This window comes from Musa acuminata, unplaced genomic scaffold (assembly GCF_036884655.1).
Source record: "Musa acuminata AAA Group cultivar baxijiao unplaced genomic scaffold, Cavendish_Baxijiao_AAA HiC_scaffold_1139, whole genome shotgun sequence".
Lineage (NCBI taxonomy): Eukaryota > Viridiplantae > Streptophyta > Magnoliopsida > Zingiberales > Musaceae > Musa > Musa acuminata.
Window position 1 is genome coordinate 855,001 of NW_027021351.1, and position 27,992 is coordinate 882,992.

General features: G+C 36.2%; 4 protein-coding genes across 7 annotated transcripts; 3 read left to right on the forward strand and 1 right to left on the reverse strand.

The window, feature by feature from the left end:
- The first annotated feature begins 7,095 nt into the window (after positions 1-7,095).
- On the forward strand, positions 7,096-8,492 carry LOC103999800 (uncharacterized protein At3g17950-like). The gene is made up of 3 exons (XM_009421659.3): positions 7,096-7,272; positions 7,399-7,548; positions 7,866-8,492. The coding sequence occupies exons 1-3, from the start codon at positions 7,261-7,263 to the stop codon at positions 8,328-8,330; spliced, it is 627 nt and encodes a 208-aa protein (XP_009419934.2). The 5' UTR covers positions 7,096-7,260; the 3' UTR covers positions 8,331-8,492.
- Positions 8,493-9,169: 677 nt separating this feature from the next.
- LOC135671441 (large ribosomal subunit protein eL36x-like) lies at positions 9,170-11,336 on the forward strand. 3 transcript variants are annotated; one of them, XM_065179556.1, is made up of 4 exons: positions 9,170-9,247; positions 9,495-9,605; positions 10,405-10,604; positions 11,089-11,336. In XM_065179556.1, the coding sequence occupies exons 2-4, from the start codon at positions 9,504-9,506 to the stop codon at positions 11,117-11,119; spliced, it is 333 nt and encodes a 110-aa protein (XP_065035628.1). In that variant the 5' UTR covers positions 9,170-9,247; positions 9,495-9,503; the 3' UTR covers positions 11,120-11,336. The 3 variants fall into 3 exon arrangements, with proteins under 3 accessions (XP_065035628.1, XP_065035629.1, XP_065035630.1); XM_065179557.1 differs by having other exon boundaries at positions 9,198-9,303; XM_065179558.1 differs by having other exon boundaries at positions 9,209-9,247; positions 9,502-9,605.
- A 1,120-nt stretch (positions 11,337-12,456) lies between these two features.
- On the forward strand, positions 12,457-17,656 carry LOC135671375 (uncharacterized). Of its 2 annotated transcripts, none has more exons than XM_065179451.1 (11): positions 12,457-12,851; positions 12,934-13,068; positions 13,154-13,220; positions 13,888-13,981; positions 14,363-14,462; positions 14,546-14,629; positions 15,347-15,381; positions 15,962-16,027; positions 16,891-16,950; positions 17,036-17,087; positions 17,177-17,656. In XM_065179451.1, exons 1-11 carry the CDS (start codon positions 12,692-12,694, stop codon positions 17,263-17,265), a joined length of 942 nt encoding a protein of 313 aa, XP_065035523.1. In that variant the 5' UTR covers positions 12,457-12,691; the 3' UTR covers positions 17,266-17,656. The 2 variants fall into 2 exon arrangements, with proteins under 2 accessions (XP_065035523.1, XP_065035524.1); XM_065179452.1 differs by having other exon boundaries at positions 12,520-12,851; positions 14,366-14,462.
- An 8,624-nt stretch (positions 17,657-26,280) lies between these two features.
- On the reverse strand, positions 26,281-27,946 carry LOC135671339 (dof zinc finger protein DOF5.1-like). Its single transcript, XM_065179381.1, has 2 exons — positions 27,642-27,946; positions 26,281-27,530 (listed from the first exon to the last, which is right to left on the reverse strand). Exons 1-2 carry the CDS (start codon positions 27,690-27,692, stop codon positions 26,553-26,555), a joined length of 1,029 nt encoding a protein of 342 aa, XP_065035453.1. The 5' UTR covers positions 27,693-27,946; the 3' UTR covers positions 26,281-26,552.
- Between the last annotated feature and the right edge of the window lie 46 nt (positions 27,947-27,992).

Sequence of the window (27,992 nt, forward strand, 5' to 3'; positions counted from 1 at the left end):
CCTCTATTATAGTAATGTACTCCGCCTCTATGGTCGAGTCGACAGTAGTATTTTGCTTGGAACTCTTCCAACACACTACTCCTTCATTCAGGGTATACACATACCTCGAATTCGACTTGTTATTATCGACATCGGACTGAAAACTTGAGTCTGTGTAGCCTTCATCCCTGAGGCTACTACCTCCATATACTAGTAAAAGATCCTTAGTCCTTCTCAAGTATTTAAGGATACACTTTACTATTTTTTAGTGCTCAAAGTCTGGATCCGCTTGATACCTACTCGGGATACTCAGAGCATGCGCTATATCAGGCCTGGTACATAGCATGACATATATGATAGACCCTAATGTTGATGTATAGAGTATCCTATCCATGTTTTCCCTTTCTTCAAGAGTCTTTGAGGACATACTCCTAAAAAGCAATATCCCATGTCTCATCAGTATGAGACATCTCTTAGAATTTTTCATACCAAACCTTTTGACAATGGTGTCTATATATCTGGATTGGGACAAGCCAAGTATCTTCTTGGATCTATCTCTATAGATCTGAATCCCCAAGATATAGGATGCTTCCCCTAAGTCCTTCATGGAGAAGTATCTAGATAACTAAGCATTTATTATGGATAGCATTTGTACATCATTTCCAATGATCAGGATGTCTTCCACATATAACACCAAGAAGGTGATAGCGCTCTCATTTACCTTTCTGTACACACAAGGCTCATCTTCATTCTTAACGAAGTCATAAGATCTAATTGTCTCATCAAATCTTATGTTCTAACTTTGGAAAGCTTGCTTTAGTCCATAAATGGATCTAAGCACCCTGCACACCTTATATAGCCAGTCCTTAGACACGAATCTCTCGGGTTGTATCATATACACCTCCTCCTTGAGGTTCCCAATGAGAAATATGGTTTTTACATCCATCTGTCATATCTCATAATCATAGTGTGTTGCAATAGCTAATAGAATTCAGATGAAATTTAGCATTGCTATGGGTAAGAAGGTTTCGTCATAGTCAAAACCTTACCTTTGACGATACCCCTTAGCCACTAGCCTTGCTTTATAGGTTTATACCTTTCCATCTACTTCGATTTTTTTCTTAAAGATCCACTTGTAACCAATGGGTACAATACCCTTAGGTGCATTAACTAGGTTCCAAACTTTGTTGGAGTACATAGAATCCATCTTAGAATTCATGGCTTCTTGCCACTTCTCGGATTCTATACTCATAATAGCCTCCTCGTAGGTTTGAGGATCAATATCCTCAACATACTCTCCTCTAATATGTTCCACATATCTCTCAGGAGGATGAGATACTCTACTAGACCTATGTAAAGTTGGAACTTGTATATTATGTACCTGAATAGACTTGGGCAGTAGAGTGGTGCTTGACCTAGGTTCTCTAACCTCGCTCAACTTTATCATGCTCCCACTGTCTCTGCTAAGAATGTGTTCCTTCTTAAGGAACATCTCTCTCTCTCTCTTGGCTACAAAGACCTTTTGGTCCTCAAGATAATAGAAATAATACTCACAAGTTTCCTTCGGGTATCCTATGAACTTGCACCGCTCCATCCTTGATTCTAACTTATCGGGTTTGTGTCTTTTAACGTGGGCAGAGCAGTCCTAAATCTTAACAACCTTAAAATCGGACTTCTTCCCTTTCTATATCTCATATGGTGTAAACACTACTGACTTAGTTGGAACTCTATTCAGAAGGTAAACTGTGGTTTCTAGGGCATATCCTCAGAATGAGATGGGTAGGTCGGCGAAACTCATCATGGACCATGTCTAACAGCGTATGATTCCTCCTTTCAGTCACACCATTGAGCTGAGGTGTATAAGGAGGTGTTCATTGGGATAAAATCTCATTGTCCTTGAGAAACTGGGTAAACTCTGTACTTGAGTACTCACCTCCTCGATCTGATCGAAGAGTCTTGATACTCTTTCCAATCTGGTTCTCCACTTCATTCTTGTACTCTCTGAATTTCTCAAAGGCCTCTGACTTGTACTTCATTAAGTACACATATCTATACCTTGAGAAATCATCAGCAAAGATAATGAAGTAGGAGTAACCACCAATGGCATGAGTTGACATGGGTTCCAATAGCTCAGTGGCTCTCTCTCCAATTCCACTAAATCGAGAGTTGGTCAGTTTTCCACAAAGGCAAGGCTTACAAGTTGCATATGACTCATAGTCGAATGGATCTAGATATCCATCCTTTAGCAACTTTTGAATCCTTCCCTTATGGATATGACCTAGTCTATAATGCCACAAGTATGCACTATTCACCTCATCTCGTTTTCTCTTAGACACACTTACATTAATGATATGTGGAGTAGTGTCTAGCATAAATAAACCATTATGCAATGTTCCTTCGTGATGATCTCATCATCTGATAACATTGAACAACCATTATTCTCAAAAACTAATTTATATCCACTAACTATCAAACATGAAATTGAGATAATAATTTTAATAATAGAAGGAACAAAATAACATGCATCTAATGCAATAATAGCTCCACCAGGCAAATGTAGGGCGACCTTGCCAACAGCTACTCTAGTAACTTTTGCTCCATTGCCTATCTTGAGGTTCATCTCGTCTCTCGCCAATCTCCTAGGCCTTGCCAGAACCTGCAACGAATTATAAATATGATAAGCACTACCGGTATCTAATACCCATGTGTTATTATAAGAGTCTAACAAATGGAGACTAATCATAAATGTATCTGAAGCTTCTCCAAGCTTCTATTTCACCCTCTCTGCATGGTACTCTTTGTAGTCCTCTTCTGATGCCCATATTTGCCATAGTGGAAGCACTGGGCATTATCCTTTGTCAGGTCTTTCTTAGCAGTCTTTGCTTTACCTGGTCTGCCCTTGCCCTTCTTATGGGACTTTTCTGTTTTCCTTTTCTTTCTAGTCTCACCAGTGTAGAGAACTGGCTTCTTCTTTTTTATAGTGCTCTCTGCCTCCCTCAACATATTGAGGAGCTTTAAGAGAGTCACCTCAAGCTTATTCATATTAAAATTCATTATGAACTATGAAAAGGAATCTGGTAGGGATTGAAGTACATTGTCCATACACAAGTTATCTTCTAGGATCATTCCTAGACATGTGAGTTTCTCTATCCACTCAATCATCTTTAGGATATGGTTCTGAACCGATGTCCCCTTAGTCATCCTAGCGCAAAAGAGGCTCTTGGATATCTCATATCGTTGAGTCCTTCTTAGTTCCTTAAATATTTTGTGGACATGTAGGAGAATGGATCTGACATCCTTCTTTTCATGTTGTCTCTGTAACTCAGGAGTCATAGAGCCCAACATGTAACACTGAGCAAGAGTGGAGTCATCAATGTACTTTACGTAGCGAGCGATCTCATCCTCGCTTACCCCTTCATCGGGTGTAGGCATCACTATATCAAGGACGTACGCGATTTTCTTCGCCGTGAGAATAATTCTCAAGTTGCGGAGCCAATCCTATAATTTAGACCAGTGAAGTAGTTGACATCAAGTATGCCATGTAAGGGATTTGAAAGCGATATTTTCTGAAAATAAATATACAATAAAAATAAATAACATGCATATTTTGTAAAAATAAACAATCAAGATATGGACTTCTATCTTAATATACTTTCACTATTTTACTGGCAAGTCACACGACACCCTCAGCATGTGAAACAGAAGTCTCCGACAGACTTCTAGTAGGGATCAAGATCCAATCAGCGTCTTAGTGTAACCTCGTGGGACTCGACCAATCACACGAAGCCCAAAAGGTAGGCAACTCTTTCTGATCACAACTCCTTGTGATTTCCGTCCTATTCAGCCTCTGAATCACTATGGTCTCGAGGGACTTGATCAACCATGATGTTCGGTTAAGTCAACACCATCGTTACAAGATGAGTATGATTCGATGATATACCCTCGATGGACTCGACCAAGCATATCATGTCCTCAAGTCACTGGTGACATCTCTATTTCGTAGGCAAGATAACGAATCATGATATAGGTGAGCCTCGAGTGACTCGATCAACTAAACTTACACCGAAAATCGATTCCTACCTATAACAATGGAAGGCCACTTGGGTCAATCTAATTGCCTCACGTTTACCGACTTAATATTATCGAGAGAGGGGTTTCTATGATTTGGTCTCCTAATATGACATGTCACACATATACATATTTAATATATATCCACATCGTATGCAAATATATATACATATCTAGTAGGTGTATAAGCAATCACACCAGATGATCATGGACCACAACCTAATGTGATCAAGCCCAAGCCAGTAGGCCTAATCACTCACATCAAGATCTATGTGTGCAGCGGTACATCTTCATGCCCTGTGATCGTCCATCTCGTCCTCGTCAGTTCCGTCGGCATCTCGATACATCTCTATGCATCGGGATCGTCCATCTTATGGGTCTCGCTATCGTTTCCATGCTCCTGCTACGCCTCCTCATGTGATTATAGCTTAATCATAAGCATGCAGGCCTAACAATAAACGAGAAATAAAATGGAGACTCGCAAGCCCCAATAATAATAATCACAAGTACATACATCACACGATCCATGATCATTTGTCCACAGATCATACATTACATGTATAAATAATTATTATTTAGGACTATAAGATAATAATAAAAATAACAATCAATTAAATATTTTAATTAATTAATATTTTTTGAATTCAGGGACATATAGAGAATTTTCTCACTTTTGAGGGGTATTTTCATAATTTGGACAAAAGGATAGAACTAGAATTTCTTAAATTCACAAGGGCAAAACTCTCTTTTTGCCCAAAACCCTAAAACTCCCCATGCCCTGCTGGCTGCGACCGTCATTACCATGCCGGCGACAGCCCTTTGCGGCGAGGGGGTGTGGGGGCGCTACCCTTGCTGGTGGTACTGCCCCCGCGGGCGGTGCCCCCACTTGTGGGTGCCCCTGCGGGTGGTGTTGCCCCACGCAGCACCCGCAGGCGGTTGTGCTCGCGAGCGCAGCGCCCGCAAGCACCGCTGCTACGCAACGCCTCTGCCCGTGGGTCCAACACCTGCAGGCGCCGCCATTGCACACGGGCATAGTGCCCCCGGGTCCAGCACCCACAGGTGGCCTGCTTGCACACAGATGGCAGCGCTACCATCTGTGATGACAGTAAGGGCAACAATAGTTGCTGGCCTTTCTCGCTTTTGCGTCAACGATTTTGACTCCAAAAGCTTCTCCAAAACACGTAATTCAAAACCAATATATCGCACGAATAACCTGGCTCTGATATCATTGTTGGAGAATCTTGGGGGCGATATCATATGCGAAGCGAAAAAATAGAAAACAAAATCCTCAATTCTCAAAGATATGTTCGTCGTCGTCCGAAGATTGATGCGAAAAAATCCGTAAAACTTAAAATTACGTATAGAATATATATAATATATATATACATATGTATATGTATATATATATATATATATATATATATACAGTTGTGTTCTCACTTGGTCTATCAGTTGGGGCAGCCTCAAGATTATTTAATAGATTTGTCCAATATATATTTTATTTTTATATTATTATTATTATTTTTATTTAAAAAATAAATTAAAATATAAAATTTTAAAACTTTAAGGAATTATATATTTTCCATTTGATGGACTTTCTTGAAGAATATACACAACATTTGAAATATTTTTATTTTGATTAAATGTTAAATTATATTAATATTTAACATTAATATATGTAGAATCTTTTTTCTCGCTTTTTCCCAAATTAAGAATCAATTTGGTTCATTCTTCTTCTATAAAACCTTTAATATGTTTTACCATTTGATATAATAAACTTCTTGGTAATGCCAATTTAATTCCAGCAAATAGTTCTTAGAAACGTGCAGTCAAATTCATTTGGGAAAATTATGTTTGATACTTTTAGCATTGAATAATATTTTACCTGCTAGAGTGGTTGTCTATCCAATATTCTTTTTTATTCTTATTTTTATTTTCTCTTTTATTATTTAAAAAATAAATTAAAAAATTAAAAATTATAAAGTTAAGGAATTATATAATTTCCATTTGATGGACTTTCTTGAATAATATAAACAACATTTGAAATATTTTTAATTTTGATTGAATGTTTTTAAATTGTATTAATATTTAATTTTTCATTGATGTTTTTTAGATTAAATCGAGTTAATGCTTGAAAAGTTGAGCCTTCAATTTTAATTTTTCTTTTTTTATTATTATTGATAATTAAATTAAATTTATATTAGAAAATATCAACTGTGTAAGATATCTGTATATATATATACATATACATATATACATATACATATATACATATATATATATATACATATACATATATACATATGTATATATATACATATATATATACATATACATATATATATACATAATTGAATTCTGTCGTCATCTCCACCACCGCGGATCATCCTTTGATCTCCCGGTGAATTGCAACATGTTTTGGTTTTCTATCTTACTGTTGTTGCAATTTAATTATCCTTATTCAAAAATTTAAAAAAATTATTTTTATATTACTGCATAAACTTTTCATCGTAAAGTTTTCATCTCTACGACGAAAGATGCATCGTAAAATTCCAACCGCATAATCTTGCTATTACGTTTTTTCTATCCAAATCTCTACAAAAATTTTTACGATAACTTTGACACTTCATATATATATATATATATATATATATACATATATATATATATATATATATATACATATATATATATATATACATATATATATATATATATATACATATATATATATATATATATATATATATATATATATTCCGGATCTAATCAGGCAAATCTCCTGTACATGATGGTAACTCAGTACATGTCCATGGATTTATAAGCTGTGTTTGGCTGGTCAATATCTTCCCTTCTGAGCTGCTCTTAAAAGCTAAAGTCTACTGACAGAGTCACAGAGCTATCATCACAACCCACAAAGCCCACATGTCATCTTTTACTGTGATGAAGTACAGAAGATGGATGATGAGCCACAGCTCCGTTCCCTCAATGGTCCCTCCCATGTCCGTCTGCTAGCTTGGCTGCTTTTACTGCTTACTGTTAAGATACAGGACAACCTAAGCGTGGTCTTATTCTATCCATGACTGAGAGAAGGGCTCTTCTTGTTGCTTCCCACGCTGTTTCAGTTATTCCTGTCTCCTCTTCAATGGGTCGAGGTCGAGCCTTCTCTACCGCAGTTCTTCTTGGGAGTTGATCTGACATCTGCGGAAGCAGATGGCTCAACAGGTGAACGCATCCTCCTTCTATTTCCATGGGGATTTCTCTGCACGCTCTCCCCAATTCATGCATGATACTGCTAATACTCCTTTCTCTTGTTCTTCTCCATTTCTTCTCTTTGTCGATCCATGACAGGAAGGAGGTTGGCCTCTTGGGTTGCAGCCAGTGAACGTGAGGATCGGTTTAGTCAGGAACGTTGGCTTCTCTGGCTCTCATTCCTTCAGGACTCTCATCACTGCTTCTCCAAGCTCATCTTCTAGCTCTTCATCTGGCTTAGATACGGAGGTAAGAACGAACATTTTCGTACTGCTTTCCCATCGAAGACTTCTCGAGGCCTGTCTTCTTTAGGGGGATAAAGAGTACATGTTCTTCCACCCTGTCACTTGGTTTCTTTATGTTGCCCTTTGCATGCCTTCCCTCATGATAGCCTCACAGCCATCAGGCACGCCTCATTATTCCACATGGTTGTCAAGATTGATGTGTCTGTTCATTTCGTTTAATCCCCCCTCCCCTTTTAATTCTCTGGAAATATTGTAGAGTATGCTACAGTGGTCCTCTCTAATCTTTGAACAACACATCTTTCCACATGTCTCTCTGCGCAGTCCACCGGATCTTTCTTTCATGATCGTAGCAGCACCCTCGGCAGCCTCATCGGCATCACCAGCATCCTCGATCTGTCGAACAGGTCGCTTCGGAGGAGCAGGCAACAGGAGAATCCAAGGACGAACAAGAACCGCAAGACCAAAACCTGGTTCTCACTGTGCGCGAGAACTCAGCTCAGCGGCGACGTAACCGACGCTTCTCCATCCCTTGGCTCCTTCCTCGAGGCAGAGAGGAGGGCTAGCAATGCTCGTCAGGTGAGGAATGGTGTTTCGATCACGTATGTGCTCGAAGGGTTGGCCGAGAGCCGACCTGCACCGGAGCCGAACACTGTCTTCTCCGATGGCCTCGTTCTTCCACCTCCTCCTCAGTGCCCTCAAAGCGGGACTCATGCAGTCTTGGGTCTTCATAGTGGCCATTGCTTTGCATTGATGTTTCCATGTGTGGCTGCTCAGTCTACAGAATGAAGGATACCATCAAGCTCAAATCCATTTTCGATGGACAAAGCAAATTTAGTTGCATCATTCACCAAGAAAAAGTACTTGTAAGATTCTTCACTGTGGATTTTTATGTGACTTAAGGAATTCAATACCCCAAAGGAAGTCATATTTATTGATTTGCATCCTCAATTATAGCCATGCATTTGTATTGGGATTGCAATTTCACAGATTGTCGCTTCAAGTTGCATCGATCTCGTCATTCTCAGTACTTATGGTCTGACTTCCAAACAGGTTAGATCTACATACAGTGGCTTGAATTGACCACATTGTTGCAGTCTACACCAACAAGCAATCCAAAGAACTGCTTCGTTACTCCGTCTCATTACCTCACGCCTTTGGCGTAAGAATATAAAATGATATATCTAATATAAAATAAATTCTTGATTACCTTTTATAAAAAAATATTTCTTTTTAAAATAATTTAATTAGATAATCATACATTTAAATGCCTAAGTTATTAGAAAAGGATCCAATATATACACTTAAATGCTTAATTTATTAGAAAATGATCCAAGATATATTTAACATCTGCACTTAATAATTTTTAATTAATTAGTGAAGAATCACACTTATCACCTTCATGTAAATGTTACATTAGCCCAATCTATGCACATCTTTTTAGCCAAAAAATAAAAATACATATGGCTTAAATTAAAAGCTATATTTATATTTAAATGCCAATTTCAAACGTATAAAGATAAAGCTAATTAAATCTGAGCCATCCGAAAAGTCCATGACGATTGGACGGTCGAGATGTAGTTAAAGGGTATTTCCGTAAATAAATTCTTCACCGCGTGTGTTAAAAGTCGGCGACCCATTCGGTTCACCTTCCTCCGTCATTAGGGTTCTTCGGCGGCCGCTACGGTTTCTTCGGCTTCCCGGCGGTGCGAAACCCTTTCCTTTTCTTGTTCCTCTGTACAAATTTTTGTTCCTTTCCGTGGTAAGGATAGAAATTGGATTCTGATTGGCGTCTACCTCATAAAATTTTCTTGTATACATTCTTTCTCGTGATCTTTTTTCCCCAATCTTAGCTAAGCTGAGTTTTGATTCGATAACAAGTTTATGGTTTCGTATATTTCGATCTATTATTGTGGATCTTTACCTCTGAATTCTAACGTTCTTTTTGAGTAGACCGAAGTGATGGCTCCTCCACAGCCGAACACCGGTCTCTTTGTGGGACTGAACAAAGGTCATATTGTCACCAAGCGAGAGCTGCCTCCTCGCCCTTCGAACAGAAAAGGGGTACGTAGACGACTGGCTTCACATTTTCTTTTTGCTGATATTCGATGGAAGTCTGCTAAACTCTGAAACAAAAATGTTGAATTTGGAACATATCTCTTTCCCTTTTTGATGCATAAAGTAACACGCTTTAATCGTATCATACATACCTAAGTGTCAGATCAGAGAGTTGCTATTACTTATTAAGTTGTTGATGATCTGTAGTTGTGTATTTCTTTAATATAATAGAATGTAAGCATCTGGTGGGATTTGAGTTGTCAACAAAACTGGTGTTTCTGTTCCTAAAGTTGAGTTGCTTGGAGTCCTCTTTTGATGTTCTCAATAATTTTAGTTCTCTGTAATGATATGTAGTGGTGTATTTCTTTAATATAATAGAATGTAAGCATCTGGTGGGATTTGAGTTGTCAACAAAACTGGTGTTTCTGTTCCTAAAGTTGAGTTCCTTGGAGTCCTCTTTTGATGTTCTCAATAATTTTAGTTCTCTGTAATGAGAGCTTAAAGTATCTGCTTTCTTTGGCAAGAAAGTAATGGTTCAGGAAAGAAAGAAGGGTATAAAGCCCCTTGTAGTGGTAGGAATGAATGAATCTCACATTTCTCTGTAATTTTAGTGCTCTGTAATGGAGTCCTCTGTAATGAATGCATCTCACATTGCTGGTTGTGATTCTTAATGTACATTAATCTAAAATTTGATTATCGAAGGGTGTTCCACTCAAAAGAACCAATCCAATTGTGCTTGTTGGTTCCTGATCCAATGTTGTGCTGCATGTTTCAACTTATGGTGTGATTTAACTCTCTTTTTCAGAAGACAAGCAAAAGAGTGCATTTTGTTCGAAATATAATCAGGGAGGTTGCTGGATTTGCTCCTTATGAGAAGAGGATTACTGAGTTGCTTAAAGTTGGAAAGGACAAGCGTGCACTAAAAGTGGCAAAGCGAAAGTTGGGTACGCACAAACGGGCCAAGAAGAAGCGTGAGGAGATGGCTAATGTCCTTAGGAAAATGAGGTCAGTGTTCAAAATTTTCCTTCTCATTTTTTAGTTTCATAGTATTGGAGTTTGTGTCATATTGAGGGTTAATTATGAGTTCACCATAGACAAATGTATTATAGGTATCTTTTGTTGCTAGAAACTTTTAAAGTGATCGGTGGACTTGGTTATAATTTCAATTGCCTGAATCAATTATCTGATGATAGTTCATACATAGGCATCTTGCATGATTCACTTAAGTAGTCTGTCTAATTGCTTAGAAATGGCTAAGAAACAACATGGAAAAGGTTGTTAATCCACAAGTTTTCACACCAGTTAAAAATCAAGTCTAGGTTGTTCTGCATTTGGTGTCTGCTTTCTATTACGACATATAATGGGGTTGAATATCTGTTGAGTGTTATTACTTGGCATAATTTTCTGTAACTTATATACTAATATGTGGTTTATGTGGATTTTAAATACTCTTATGTTGTTTCATTTCATGTGGTCGTATAACCTGCAGGTCTGCTGGAGTGAGTGACAAGAAGAAGTAATGCAGTTCATAGCTTCATTGTCGTAGCAGGAGAAGATGTGCCAATAATTAGACCCCCTAGGGTGACTTCTCTAGCGTCCCGTTCCTGTGTTCTTGTAGCTGAGTGCCTGACTATTGAGGATATATGAATTCAAGATCTCATGTAGGATATTTTATTTTGATGTGGTTCAGATATATCTGTTTGATTAAAAATTAGCTACATTCGGATGGCTTTTTCATGGTTCTTTATTCAGAAATCGGCAGTATCTTTGATACGGAAAATTATAAGTATCTGCAAGCTGAGTATGAAGTTCATGCTTAATATATGCACACAGCTTGTCTTCGATGACATTCTTTTGGTTCTTGCAGCAGGTTTGCTGCGATCTTAAACAATTTCTGAACAGCTTTTGGGCTGTATCACAGGCTTTCATATAGATTCTCTGCCAACAGTGTGATAGCTTTTCTTTTCCTTCATAATCTGCGTAATTGCTTATGTTTGTCAGAGCATTTGAGCAGACTTGCTGCACCATTCTGCATTCACCAGAAAGAAACTTTGCAATGGAAGCAAAGAATCAGTCATCAGTGGAGCATTAATTTTTTATTGATGAGACAATAACAGTTTGAGTAAAGTATAAACAGATGCGGATTGATTCTTCAGTAAAAAATCAAAATCAAAATTGGTCGCTTTATATCAATATTTAGAGAGATTTATTCTTAATTTGAGTGAAATAATAATAGGATAATTAGAATAAAAATAATTTGACGTCAATTATTTAGATGAAAATTATTATAATTTTTTTAATCTATTCTATCAAATTCAAAAAGAATATGACACATTTTACCAAGAAAAAAAATTATTATTGAGCTTTTATCAAATGACATCCCACTAATTAGTTTTTTATCTTGAGATTTTTTTTATTAAATTGATGAAAAAGAATATTTCAAAGCCTAAGAGTTTAGGAAGCAGTTTACATTAAGGTCATAAAAAAACCCCACGTTTTGGTCCACTTCGACGGCCAACAAACACATAAATAACACATTCTCGCCTCACATTTACTGTCACATCGCGTGCATGAGACAGGTCCGCTCGGGCAGCAATAATAATAATGAGCAGCAGCAGCGGCAGTAGCAAAAAGTTCGGGGGAGGCAGGCCACCGACGGGCACGCCGTCCCTCGCCTGGTCCTGCGTCGTCGTCGTCGCCTCCCTCCTCGCCGGTGCCTCTCTCGTCCACAACATCTACAAGCCCGACCTCGTCAGTCTCCCTCCTCTCATCTTCTCTTGCTAGAAATAGCACGTCGATTCTTTCGCCCGCCTTCTGCTCGACGATATGTCGATGAGAAGCCCGTTCGCTTTTGCAGACTTTGCCGCCGGTGGATCCTCCCGCAGCCGGCGAGAATAAGCGAGACGACCCCAAGTAGCGAGCTGGATCGATCAGTGGATTAGATCTTCGTAGTGAATCGTTTTGCTTGTTTCGATTTAAGCCAACAAATTAGTCCTTTCGTTTTAAGACTTGCGCATAGCTGTAGCGTACTCTTTTATATTGTAAGAAACGAGGGCTGCTCTTTTGCTTCTCGGATCCGTACGGGAATAGTAATGTTGGGCCTGAGGTTCCCGGGGCGGCGGAGATCGTCATGGGAGCTCCAGCGATCTGCTCTCGTCTCTTGCTCCCTCGTCCTCCTCTCTCAGTTCGCCCTAGCCATGGTTCCCCGGCTCTTTCCTTTCCTCTCGCTCCTCGCCATGCTCCCGATCGCAGGTCTGTCTCCATCTCTCCGTCCGATTCGAGGTGTTGACCAAAAGAAGAACTTCTCTTCATAACTGACCCGATCCTGTTGCAGCTATGGTTATGGTGGCGACGATTCTCTTGGGCAGATGCTGGAGGCGTTTTCTTGGTATTTCTGCATCAGCTCCAGCTTTCGTCCTCTTCAATATACTATTCCTGTGGGGAGTTTATGTCAGCACGATTCGGCAAGGTAGTTTAAATTTAGTAGATCCGCTTCCAGGTGTTATGTGTGTGTGTGTGTGTGTTGCATAATTGTGACTTATCTTCTCTCGCAGCCATCCCTTCGTTATTGGATGCCATTCTCAATGCTGAGTGTGCTTTACTTCTGTATGGTCTTTATAGGTGAGCGTCGTTTCCATATGCTTTCCTTTATTTTTAGCTTACCTTTTAACTATCTACTTTGGATGCCTAATTATGGTGCGGTGGGTCAGTTTCCAGTGGGATGAATTGGAAATTCATTGTCTCTTTTATTTTATTTTCTTGTGGGCTGAATTTTAAAATATTTACATCTGAAATATTTAAGTTTGATTGGAGGGAAAGATCAACCTTAGCTTCGAGTGAATAATCTCGAATTATTTCCAATTTATGTATTGCTTCATTTTTTAGAGTGAAACAAAATTCATCTTTAACTAAATTTACAAGAATACATTATATTAATATGTGAGTTTCGGTTAGTTCGTATGACAACAATTCCCTCTTTTTTATTGTGGCACCACGGTCATGTTGTTGGTCATTCATTTCTTTATTGGTGCTGATGCACTGAAGATAGAATCCGTGATATGATATGCCTGATTTATTCTGTATGACAAAAATTTGGGAACATGACAATGTGTCTAATACCCACTAATTTTAACTGCATACAGCAACTAACTCAACAATGTAGTGAATCTTTAAGTTTTTGAGCTGCATTATAAGGCAGGCGTAGTGATCGTTTTACACTATGGTGACTTCAATATGCAGCAATTACATGTAGTACTTATTGACTTATGTATCTTTTTTTTTTTTTCAGAATACTTTCTGGTGATCCTGGAATGGTTTCTTATAACTCTTCTCCTGTGGAGTCTGGCCAGAATGACTTTGCTGCTCTAAATGTTCTATATGAGGTTTATAATAAATTCTATATCATCCTTTCATATTTACTTAGACGTGCCATTTTAATCATTACAACTAGATAGAACCATATGATAAAAGTACTTGTATAAGTTCTGAAGGAAACTTCCAATTCTTGTTCCCTGGCATGTTCTATTTGCTAAAATACTATACTGTTTACCTAACCAATACTTGCATTATTTGTTATCTGTGCTACTGCTTTTGCAATACTTGCTTATATTATGCCCTTACTTGCTTGGCCTTTGATGCTCATTTTTAAGGAATCTTGTCGTAGTTTAGAAGTTGGGAGATGATGATTCTAAATACTTAGGCAAAAGCTTGGCGTGGCTTATTTATTTTAACTGATTTGGTTTCATTTTTTGAACTTCTTTTAGCAGAACTCTCCATCATTTTCCAGAGTTAGATATTGCAAAAGTTGTAAATCAAGTATTAAGGGATTTGACCACCATTGTCCTGCTTTTGGGAATTGCATAGGTACTAAACATTTTAATTGGTCATTCATGCTGTAATTTGTGGGTAGTGGCTTGTTAAATGTAATGTGTTTCTCTTTTTTGCAGGTCGGAAGAACCATCGTCTGTTTATTATTCTTTTAGCTGGATTTCTTATTGCTGAATCCTCCTACACAATGTGTTCAACTAAGTGTATGTACTCACATGCACAAGTCACTTGGTTAAACTTTCTATCTTAGAAATTATGATTGTTAAGGATAACTTATTTCATATATAGGCATGTGCAGTCATTAATTCTGCTGAATTCTGTTGAGTTTGACAAAAAATGTCATGGCAACGTTAATTGTTACATCTTTACATGATTTATTTAAAAGAGAAACCTCATATCTCTTTTTGTGCAAATCTCAGAATACTTTAAATGAAAAAGATAAAACACACTTTTCTTTTATCTTCTATTATATTTTCTTGCTGTTTTTATTATGGGTGTGGTCACATGCATATTCAACAAATGGTTCTAAGATTGAGAAATTATATGTTGTCAAGCATTTACAGTTAAAAATAGTAGGTGATTGTTAGAAATCTCTAATCTATCGATATAATTGTTTCTTTAAATTTATAATATTAATTTATATATACGGAGAAGTTATTGAAATAGGGAATTATGACTAATAGTAGATTTTGATTCCTGTTTATCTTTTGCTTTTCTATTACTGGATTTTAATTGGTAACTTTAGCGAGATGAAATTAGATCTTACAATTTATATCGGTAGGATCTTGCTCATAACAATATATCTAATCTTGGTTTGGCTAGATTTATCATATTATGATCTGTCTCCCATGGATATTGTTAATTATATAGGTACTTGAATTTTAGTATCATTGACTCTTTCTTTCTTTTCCAATTTACAGTTCTTACAAAGTCTGCTGATTCACAGAGGATGGAGGTATCCTTGCATCACAGTATTTTCTTTCTATCGTTCATATAAAATCATATTAATAACTGATTAACTTATGTGATGACGCTGATCTTAGTAAGTCCATTATATGCATTTGCAGTTTGTTCCATGAATTTTGTGAGTTGAGTAACCATGATGATTCTTTTTCCAAATGCTAGAATCAGGAAAACTTGAATGTCTTGTAGGAGTTCCCTTATAGTTAACCCTCAATTGGTTCTTCGTCATGGTTACAAGCAATAAGGGAAAGTATTCATATCTGTTCTTGAATGGATATCTTTAATTGCTGTCTTTTTGAGGGAAAGTAAATGTTGATTCCAAAAACTCATCAGACCGACGTTTCCCTGTGCAAGATCCTTCCAGATAACTTCGGTAAAAAACAGTTTTTGTCCAAGTTATTGTTCTGATGTCTGTATTGGAAATGCTTCTAAACAATACATTCAAAGAGTCCAGTGCCTCTTGGCAATCCTTATAGACAATTGTATAGTTAATTTTTGGATTTGGTTATCGAGATATAAACAACTAGAGATGAGTATAACGTACGAATTGATTAACTTATATCTCTCCACAGAGCATTCATGCTAGCAGCTTGGTCATCAGTACGACGCTTTTCTGCATCCTCCAAGTGCTATGGCAGGTCTGCTGCTGTATCCCTGACTTCTTGCAGAAAAATACTTATTTTCTTCTATAATAAGATCATGTGGACATCAAATCCATTCTATTCATGGTGAACTTATCTTGATACTGTAATTGCTGAATGATGAATGTGCATAATTTGGTAAATGCAATATTTATACATCCAACTGGTACCATAAGTTGGAACCATCAGTTTGTTGTATGGTTATGTTGTCAATCATTTTTGTACCTCCTTTCATCGCCTGAATTTCACTCTATTCCCTTCCAGGGTCCTTCCTAACTCTTTGTTTCAAAGTGCATGTTTAACCTTTTCTCTTTTCCGAGAAATAGTGTCCCTCAAGTGATAAGGACCAATGACAATGCAACAGTCAAGTTGGTTTGGTTAGCTCTTCCTTTGAAGCTGTCCTTCATTATAATATTTGATATTCTTTCTGCCCTTCCATCAAACACTATTGATTACAGATTTCTGGTTTCAGGTTTAGTGGCAAAACCAAGCAAAAATATATGGGCATGTACCTAATTACCAGAATGCCCCAGACCTGTGATCTTGCCTCAGATAACTGTACCTGTTGTTTTAGCAGCAATCCAATATGGGCTTATGTTATCTTAGAAACTATAGCCCCTTGATATTCTAGTTATCTTTTCCTACATCTAAGGTTCCTAAATCAATTGCCAGAGCACACATTAGTTACATAAGAAAATTCAATATGTTTAGGGAAAAGGTAAAGCTTCCTGCATGATGGTTGTGCCTTACAAAATACAAATGCTGATTGTCTGCTAGTCTTTTATACATTCTTATCCGTTTTATTTATCTGCTATTTATTGAATTTCTGTTACCTAACAGATTTTATTCTCGTTTACTAGGTGGTATTCTTGATATGGCATATTTACTGCATCTGCTTCAACATTAAAACAGAGGAATGGGTAATCCTGAAAGTCCTGTTTCATAGTGCCTTGCTTCAAAAATTACATTTTTATTCCATGCTTAACTGGGGAAAATCAAATGCAGATCAACTGGAAGAGGTATCCTGAATTTCAACTTGTCATGGAACCTCAACCAGGTCATTTCCCATTTAAGCTTAATTTTCATTTCGTGTACTAATTACCTTTTTTTTGGCTGATGACCAAGTTCTCTTGTTTCATTTATTAGGGAGCCCTATTGTACAAACCAGGTTCACCAATCCGTATGATAAAGGTCTTCTTGGTAACATCCTAGACTTTATAAAATCAAAGGATTAAAAATCCATTACCTCTCTTGAAGCTACATACTACATGACTATCCTGTGTCGGAAGGTGCTGCATCTTATTTCTATGCCCACGATGTTGCTGACCATATCACCGATATCTTAAGTTTGAAATATCAGTGAGTTTCATTTCACTGAGCGTATGCTTGTGGATCTCCTAGCATCAAATAGTCTTCCTGCAGAGAGGAGAATCAGGCATTAGGTGTAATAGTGGAAAAGATTTTGTTTCTGTTGAGCAGCAGAGTGAAGTAAAGAAGATTACCAAAGTTTGATTGGCAGCTGAATCTCTAGAGTACAAATTGGTATGGAGTATTGATCTAGATGTAAAGATTATTACACATTCATCATTTGAGTATTCAGCTTTCTGCTCGGTATTTTTTGCGATATCATTCTGCTTTCAGCCATGTGTGTTTTACATCTAGAAATACTTGCATTGGTTTTTTCATTAGATTCTCTATGATTTGTGTTAGCTCTATTCTCATAAATTGTTTTGACAAGATAAACATGCAATGGAGTCTAGAAATGGATGTGGATTTTGATTGCTGACATTTCTATCACATAGAAATGTCAAAAGTTGACGGCTACATCACCCATATGCAATCATTTGTTTCGGGTAGATGTAGAGAGAAATGGTTCATTGAGTCTAAGAATCAGTAACTAAAACAAAATTGTTAGATCTATATATTTGATTTAAAAATTTAGAGATTTTAGCGTCTAAATTTCTCAATTTAGGGCCTGATTATCACTGCTATTTCATAGTTTATCTAATTTTCCATAGTATTTCTTCTATCTAATTTAGTAGTGTCAAGCTTGACAACTTCTGCATTGTTAGATAATTCCCACAAAACAAATCCCATGACTGATATATATATATATTTTTCAGGTTTTTAGGAATTAAAATAGAACTGACTACATGTTTTATGTCTCACATTATGACATCAGAAGAGAATATAGAATTAATTGACATATCCTGGCTGGTAGTTGTTTCACTTTTATGTTGCATTTGACTCTTCTTAGGAAAGATTGTTATTATTATTATTATTTGCTTATGTTAACTACAAAATATAAGTTATATTTAGGATCACCAACCCCATGATCAGTTCCTAGAAAGATTAAATTAGGCCTTTGACCAATGTAGGATTTCCAACTGATAGAGGATATATGCATTGTAAGTATATTAAAACTGGCAGGTCCATGTCAATTAAATATAGGAAAAAGTGGATCTGGGGGTTAATGATTAGGAGGAAGAAGCAACTAGCCAAAGTTGCAGACAATTTAGTTGTAAGCATGGGTGGACAAGGCTTTTGGGATATGCAAGTCTAGTACGAGTTGCAATTCTCTTTATCAGCTTTGGCCTTTTTGACCCAAAAGTCTTGTCCTTTCGGGAAATTATTGCCATGGAAAATCTGCCTAGTCTTTGACTCCTATATAATACAAAATTAATAATAACTTGATCGAAGATACTTGGAATGAGTTGGATATAATATGTATCAGACCAAATTGTGCTCCATTTCTCAATCGCAGCCCATTGCATGTTCATGTGAATTTTATCTCCCCAAAGGAAGCGGGTGCACTCGTATAAAGTTGGATTTTTATCTCTATGAAAGTAAAATATTTAATCTCGTTTCTCCTTGTATCATCATCGATTCTGCTAGTGAAAATACTGTACGTGCTCAGTGATAAATCGAAATAAAGTAGAGTTGCTCAATAGTAAATCTTAAGTTAATGACGTTAAATGTTTCACTTTCATAAGTATAAAAATCTTAATATATTTTTTTAAAATATAAAGATTAAGATATTAAAAATAATTATGCTCTCTTTGTTTTTGACTTAAATATAAAAAATTATTACTGACTTAAAATTCTTTGCCCATAAGCATTGGTGGCATTTCTAAGTGAGCTAAAAAAATTTTCTGGATCAAAAGATTCCACATGTAGAAAAAATAAATATATTATATTATTTGTTTTTTAAATGTCCGGTCAAGAGACACCAAACTAGATAGAACATAGATATGAACCTCTATAGAGAGGCCGAATCAAATAATTGACCTATAAAGAAAAGGGCACATGCAGACATCTTATCAAACCCCAAAGTCCTATCAACGTCCATATCGGTGTGAAGACTCACTCATTCCAAGCATCGCTTACTTTCTAAGATTCCATTTAAATGTGAGTCTAAAACTTAATCCTATATTGAATCGATTGTTACAAATCTTCTATATAATCATCTGACTAACCAAAGAGTACGTTAAAAAAAAAAAAAAGTGTTCATTCTAAATCAAAGTAGACAAATTTTGGGACTATCACCAAAATGTTTTTATCTCATGCTAACCCTTTTCACATTAAGATTAATTCGTTAATTTTGGAGTCGGTTTCCACGAATTGTTTGTTATTGCCGTCTTAGATGTGTACTTCATAATTATGACACAATAAAAATATTAATTTTATATGTTGTTAATAAATTATTCTTTTTTAATCTTTCATGCTTATGCAATCTCTGATAGAAGATAAGATTTTTTTAAGAAATCTCTCTATTCTATTGAGGAAATCCTCTATTCTGTTGAGGGAAATCCTTTCTCCTAATCGAGAGGGAATATGTTAATGTATTGAAGCATTTTTCATTTCTTCAATAAAGCTTCTTCACTTCTTCAATAAAGTTTCTTCAGTAATTGTTCTTATCTTCTATTCTTCGCTCTTGCCTTTGGCCAGGCCTTTGCTGTCTTCGCTGATCTGCCAACAGTCGGTGGACTTAAGGAGAACGAAGGGCGGACTTAAAGAGGAGAATAAAGGGAACGCCTGTGCCCTTATAGCAACAACAATCACAACAGCACAGAGATACGCTCTTGCCCTACTTATGAAGTCTTTCGTTTGCTCTTGCCCTACTTATGAAGTCTTTCGTTTGTAAACCATTCTTTGCATCGATCCAAGATTGGTATCCTTATCCAAGATCCAAGATTTGTAAATCTTATAGAAGATAAGATTTCCTTAACTATATAAGGAAATCTCTCTATTCTGTTGAGGGAAAAGGGAAAATCAAGCTTATTCACTTCTTCAATAAAGTTTCTTCAGTAATTGTTCTATTCTCAACTTCTTTTCTATACTCATTATCTTATATTGTTAGGTAAGACATATTGTTAGTTATCAATTGCCACATCCAAGTTTTCCTTGTCAACGGGTCTTTCATGTCTACCACTAATACAAGAAAATTGGAATTCATGATATAAATTTCTCATTTCTCACGCAATATTTGAGCATTAACATTTGCATTTGACAATAATTTTCCCTTGCAAAGACCCAAAGAGAAGTTGTCTTGAAACATCGAGATTATTCCAACACTTTGGTAGAAGATTGTAGCCATTGGAAGCAGTCAACGCACTTGGCCATGTTTGATGACCCATCTTAGTTGCGAACGTGATAGCTTATCTCTAATCTGGTAGGCAATCACATTGGTCCGACAATGACCTCAGGCTAAATGAAATAGCTGCATTCATTACTTCTGATCATTACATATAGTAGTTGTGATCTTAACGAGAAGGGCAAAGAGAATCATGCATGAGATACTTGTCACGATAAACTAGTTCATGTAATAGAGGAATGCCCGACAATAAAGTAGGTGTTGAGCAATCTGAAAATATATAAAATTAATATTTTTATTTATGAATAATTAGATATTATTTTGATCATATATAATGTTATCAATGTAAGAAGGATAGTTAGACTTTAGAAAGAGCATAATAATAAACTGTAAGTCCAAAACTAAATCGATTACATAAAATTTTTTATCAGATTTATAAAAAGTCATATGTTTAATTAAGTTCAGAATATTCAAATCTTTATTTATAATTTTCTATTAAAATCTTTTTATGTCTTCCTTCGCATCTTCTTATACTACTAACATTACTTAAATCTTTATTTATAGTTTCTATAAAGATCCTTTTAAAATTTTCTCTACCTCTTCTTCACCACTAATATTAATTATTTCACATCTTTTGAATATCTATCCGAAGCTCAATATTATCTTAAATAATTTTTTCTCATATTATCCTCTTTTAAAGTGATAGTTAGTAATAACAAATAAAAGTATTTTTTTTTCCTAATAACTTCACACATTCATCTCAATATTCTCATCTCAGCAATATAAACTTTTTATATTTTTTTTTATTAACCGTCTAATACTTAGATCTATAAAATATTATTGGTTTCACAACTATCTTCTAATTTTTCTTTTAATCTCAAAAGTATTCGATGATTATACAAGACTCTTAATGCCCCTTATCATTTTAACCATCTTGATTTTACTCTATGAATAATATTTTTATCGATCTTTTTATCTTGTTAAATAATTGATTCAAGATACATAAATTTTTTCTTTAAATAAACTTCTTGTCTATCCAAATTGACTATATTCTCTTATCTAGATTTACTAAATTATATTTTATGTATTTAGTTTTAGTTCTCTTTAATATAAAATCTTTAGTTTGTAAGACTTGTATCAATGACTTAAGTTTATAATTAATTTTATTTAGGCTATTATTAGCTAAGATAATGTCATCAACAAATAATATACACTAGGGGGTCTATCATGTAAATGACTAGTAAATTCATCAATTATCAATGTAAAAAAATAAGGACTTAATAAGAAACTCACTGTATGCTCCTTATTTAATAACATTAGTATAATTAATGGATAACTCTTTTTTTTTCTAAAACTAATCATAGTAAATATCTAGGAACCGCTTTCACTAAGCTAATAAATACCATATGAAAATCTTTCTTTTTCTCCCTATATTTTTTATTATTTTTAAAATTATAAATAGCTTCTATGGTTGATCTTCCAAATATAGACCAAAATTATTTTTTAAAATATTTATTTTATGCCTTATCCTACTTTCGATGACTCTTTCTCAAAATTTCATAGTATAGCTCATAAGTTTAGTTCATCTATAACTTAAACAATTTTGTATGTCACTTTTATTTTTATAAATTAGTATTAAAAAACTCTTTCTTTATTTAATAAGCATCCTTCCCAATCTCATGATCTTATTAAATAAACTAGTTAATCAAGCTATTCTCTTATCTTTTACACTTTTTCAAACCTCACTAAGGATACTATCAATCTTAACACTCTTAACTATTTTAATCTTCTTTAATATATTATTTATTTATTAGCTCTAATTTTATGAATAAATATATAATTATTAAATCTACTACTATTATTTATCATTAAATCTAGATCCTATATGTGATATTCATTAAATAATTTATAAAAAAATTTTCATCTTTTCTTAATATCGTTGTCATTAATAAGTATTCTTTGATCTTCATCATTAATGCATCTAATATTACCTAAATTCATATACTTTCTTTTTCTAGCTTTAACAATTTGATATATATAATTTTCATCATCTTTAGTAACTAATTTATTATAAAAATTATCATAAGCTTTATATCTTATCATATTAACCATTTTTTAAGCCTCCTTTTTAGATACTTTATATATTTTATTTTTTATTATTTTTATAATTTTACTAATATTTAAATCATTATATCTTAATAAAAATTATTTTCTCAACTTTCTTGCACTACCACCATCTTAAGGTTATACATTTACCTTAATTGTTAAGCTCGTAGTGTTATTAACTATTATGGTTCAAATAATATTAATATTAATTTTATCTAAGTTCTAAATCACCAGCCTTTCCATCTTAAAATTATTTACATTATTATTATTAAAATATTACCATCTAAATCTAATATTTTTTTATTATTATTTTTATTTCTCTAGGTATAACTTTATAATTCTTACAAATAACTTTATCTATTATTTTATTAAGAAAAAAAATTCTTTGGCTATATTTATGATCACTCCTATAAATAATTAAATATTCATGTATTTTTTAGTATTTATAATTATAAGATCATATGAAGTTATAAAATCTAAAATCATACTATCATCTTTATTTCTCTCCCTACAATCAAAACCCTAAGTAACCCTTTATATTTACTGTATGTTTTTCCACCACTTAAATTTCCTTCAATTATAAGTTTTTTTTTGTTATAACCATTCATTGAATAATATCATCTAAGCTTTTTCAAGATTATCTTTTGGTTTGATCATCAAATCTAATTTGAGGGGCATGTGCTAATGACATTCAAAACATCTTATCCTTTCACAAAAAATTTATAATTTTATCTTCAAATTTTTTTATATCTACAACACTTTCTCATAAACAATCACTATATTATTTCTTTGTTTAACTTTTCTAATATACCAAATTTTAAATCAAATACTATCAATCTTTTAAGATTTTTTCTCAACCCATCTCTTGTAAGTGAATAATATTTATTCTTCTTCTTATTACAGTATCCATCAATTTGAATCCCTTCTCTAAACAATATTCATATATTTGAAGTTGTTATAACCTAGTCATATATTCTTGGATTAGCTTCTTTACTCTCATTAGTCCAAAACAATGAGAGAACTCTTATCTACTTGATCCTACATCCCAGCATTGATGTGATGGACTACTTTTGGACAATATTTTACAATTCAAGACACTTAGATGGTGAAGGTGCCTTTGTGTTACATTTAGGTGATGATCTAGTCTTATAATAAAATCAATTAAGATCCATATGAATGAGATCTAATATATTTTTATACTTGTTGTTAGGATATCTAATATAAAATATCAGTGACCTAATGTAACCCTCCAATTTTTTCATCCAAATCGGATATAGCAATGTTGAAAATTAAGTTATATATACTCTTTGATTTAAATAAGTAGAGGAGAATAAACTATTAGCAAAATGACAACCTAAAGAATTAATAATAAAGTATAAATCAAAATAATGAATACTTTTACCTATCAATAAACATAGAGAATAAAAGCTCCCACTTGAGTTGGGAGTTTAATGCATCTCAAGTAGAAAGTGATCGTACTTAAATATTTTCTTCTTCAATTTTCTCTCGTATAAATCTTAAATAATTTTTTTTCTTCTCGATTTTTCTAGAATAAAAACTTCAATGATAGGCAAAATGTGTTTCTTTCGTTCCTCCTTGTATTAAAACTTTGAGATGATAAATTTTGAAGAGAACATTTTATTTTTCTCATGAGTTTCTATAGAAGAAAAACTTTAGAGTTTCACTCAAAACTATGAAAGTGTCACATAATTTAACTCATAAAAATCTTGATAATTTATCACAGCTCCACCCTTATCACTTATGAAAAAATAATCTTAGGATGCTTAGAATATGTATAGTACAATAAACCTTGACTTTAAGAGTTATTTTTATAACTTCGAATCATATTAAGGAATTGAGAACACTTCCCAACCTTAACTTGTAGAGCTCAATCACAAGTAAAAGAAAGAGGCCAAAGAGTTAGATTTCAAACAGTAGACATTAGGGTTTCTTCGGTTTACTCATAACCTCTCCCCTCATCTGGTCCCACAAAGACATCACCAGCCGGACCACCCGGTCCCACCACCATGCATGGATAGAAAGAGCACGTAGAATCATCGACATGATAAAGCTAAAGCTTCAGCGTTAAGGGTGGGGGTGGCGGGGTCGACGTCCAACTCATAAAGCTAAAGCTGCCTCCTCCTCTGTTCCTCTGACAAAGCAACAGCCCCCCCTCCTCTCTCTCTCTCTCTCTCTCTCTCTCTCTCTCTCTCTGTGAATGATATCACCAGGTCTCCAACGTGGCCATCACCTCTTCCATGTGCAGCCATATATCTGAACAAAGGATCACGTACGCATCCTCTATTCCGATTCCTCTTCCATCTCTGCTGTGCTTCCCGCTCCTTTCTTCCACTTGGCATCAACCTACCATTGTTCTAAGGACTAGCCCGGAAGACGAAAGAGTTCGTCTTGGTCTTTTTGACTCAATTTTGACTGTTTACAGATGTTTTCCTTTTTCTTTTTTCCTTGTCAGTTTCAGTGCTTATATGTTTCTGTGTCTGCTTCAACGACTGGCCTCGGTCTTCGGTTTCTTGTATGGATCTCGGAGAGTGAGGTATAGCCCTCTTTTGCTTTTATCTTCTTCATTTCCTTCATGCGTAGATATATGTCCGAGTGAGGGCTCGGATCGGATGTACATATTATGGAGAAGATGAAGAGAGGATAATTCAGCTGTTGATGAGATCCAACAACAAGCTGTGCAAAGTAAAGTGGTCGGCTGCTTCTCTGTCTGCTGTTGATGACTGTGGCTGTTCATGTGTTCGATCATGAGTGCACATGGACAGATTCTGTAGCTACCTAGCAGAAAGAGGACCAGTACTATATGTTGGATCAAAGAGGATATATATATATATATATATATACCGTGTCATCATGAACTTGAAACTACTTTATGCTTTTGATTACTTTCACTGTATGATTAGGTCAGATAATAATAGAAATTTTACTTCCTTTTAAGAACACATTACATACAATATATATAGTGCATTTGAAGAGCTACATGCATCAACTGTTGGTGTCATACTGTATATCAAACACCTACCAATATATGAGAAGATATCCATGCATGATGATGGCTTTAATCTGCAAGAGATCATAGCTAAAATTGCAGAAAACACTAGGTCTGGCAAGCAATGTAAAAGTTGGGCCAAAAATGTATTCAGATGAGAATTCAGAATTCTTAATGTTCTGAATGCTTAATGTTCATGAGCTTCTTTTACTATCAATCTCATGGAAGAATCAGCAGTGCAGGTGAAGAACTGATGAAGCAGACTTAAGTTCATTATATCACCTGAGTCACACCCTTCTCTTTCATCTGTTCACATCACTCGAATTGTAAATGAATTAGATTGTTGTTCTGTGTCAGGATTGTTAGATGACAAACACATCTACCATAGCTAGAATTGGCAGGAAGATTATAGCTAGTCCAACACAACTGAAGTGAAATTAATTATGGTCTGCATGTCAGATATACACATACATGCATGAACTCAAACACCAAGTTCTCTCTCTCTCTCTCTCTCTCTCTCTCTCTCTCTCTCTCTCTCTCTCTCTACACATATATATATATTACGGTGGGATACAATGAGAAGGGAATATGAAAAAGCTACATCTAAAATGTAAAACGAATAGGAGAAATCTACCTACCATTTTCTAATGATCTTGATCAGCATGTCGAACACGTCCACCATGCATTAGGAAAGTCTTGCCAGTGACCAATTTATGTTACTGATTCATTCCATCTTTAATTCTTCTCCAATTGATGAAGGTCATTCTTTCAAGTCTTCCAAGGAATGAGCCTAACAGAAGAAGCCATGGATCGAATTATAGGAACTTGTCTGTCAACGAGGAGCTGAAGCTAGAGAAGCCCGTTGCTGTTGCCCATCCACCATTACCACTGCCTCCTGCACTGCCACCCCATATGAGATCGTGCCTTGGAAGGCCAAGCTCTTGTGCGTTGTCGTCCATCTTAGTCGAAGCCAATTGCATGAGGAACCCCGAGCTGGGCACTCTGGTTGGAACTAGCGCCGCTAATGATCGCCCGTCACTGCCACTACCTTCTCCAATAAACGACGGATATAAGCTTTGAAATGGCGTCAGTGATGGCGTTCGTGGTGGCGGTGGCGGTGGAGGCTCCAACCCACCCATGATCGAAGGGAATTGCCGGATGTGCTGATGAAGCCTCAAGTTCTCCAGTCCAACACTGTGGCTGCCGGGCACCTGATACTCTACTGCATCAAAGGATTGGATCCCGTCGAATCCGAACCCTAGGTTCCGTGTTCTGCAGTCCGGCGGTGGGTAGAACGAGGACATAAGCGGCGACTGCTGTTGCTGCTGCAGGGTGATGCCGGATGTCGTTGCACCTGCTGCTATGGTCGACGAGGGTGAACGACTCTGGCGATAGGCGGCCGTGACTGCGTTCTTCGCGGAGCTGCTGCTACCGGACTTGGTCCTCTTGTTCCTCCGGCAGCCACCGCCGACGGGAACGTTACGGAGGGCCCCGCCACGCGTCCAGTAACGTCGACACGCCTTGCAGAAATGGCGGGGCTGCGATAGGGAGTAGTTGTTGAAGTAGCAGAACTTGGTGTTACTGGAGTCGCACCGAGGGCACCTGAGCGCTTGCTCCGGCTGGCCGATCTTTGCGAGCCGAGCGCGTTCCGCCATCGACCCTGGCCTGATCGAACCAACCATTCCGCCTTCACCGCGTGGTGCTCCCACCAGGCCATGTGGCGGTGGTGGTGGGAGCTGCGGAGCCTCATTTCTGCCACCACCGGTGCTGCTGCCCAGCTGAGGAGCATGTAGCTAAAGACACAAGCGTTACTAGTATATCCAGGAGGACATATGGAAAAGGCTGAGAATATTACTCTCCCTCGTATTATGCTTTGGGGATGTAAAGAGAGGATAAGGGCTCACCTGGTTCCAGTTAGGTGGATCTACATAAACAGGAACAGAAGGAAGAACCATGGTCGGCTGCTTTGAGCTCCTTTTGGAGTTTGCTTCTCTTTCCGCAAAAGGTTGATGGGGTTGAGAGGTGGTGGATAATCACATCCACTAGGGTTTGCAGAGAGAAGAGAGCAGCGAGATTGAAGTACAAGAAGAAAGGAAGGAGCCACACATTTCTCTCTTGTTGTGGCTTTCGTGTCTCGATTTCCTTGAATTGGTTGATTGGGGATGGTATATGGGATGGGATGCGACGGGATGGGAAGGGAAGCGAAGAAGGGGGGGGGAGGGGGGGGGGTGGGAAGAGAGAGAGAGAAAGAGAGA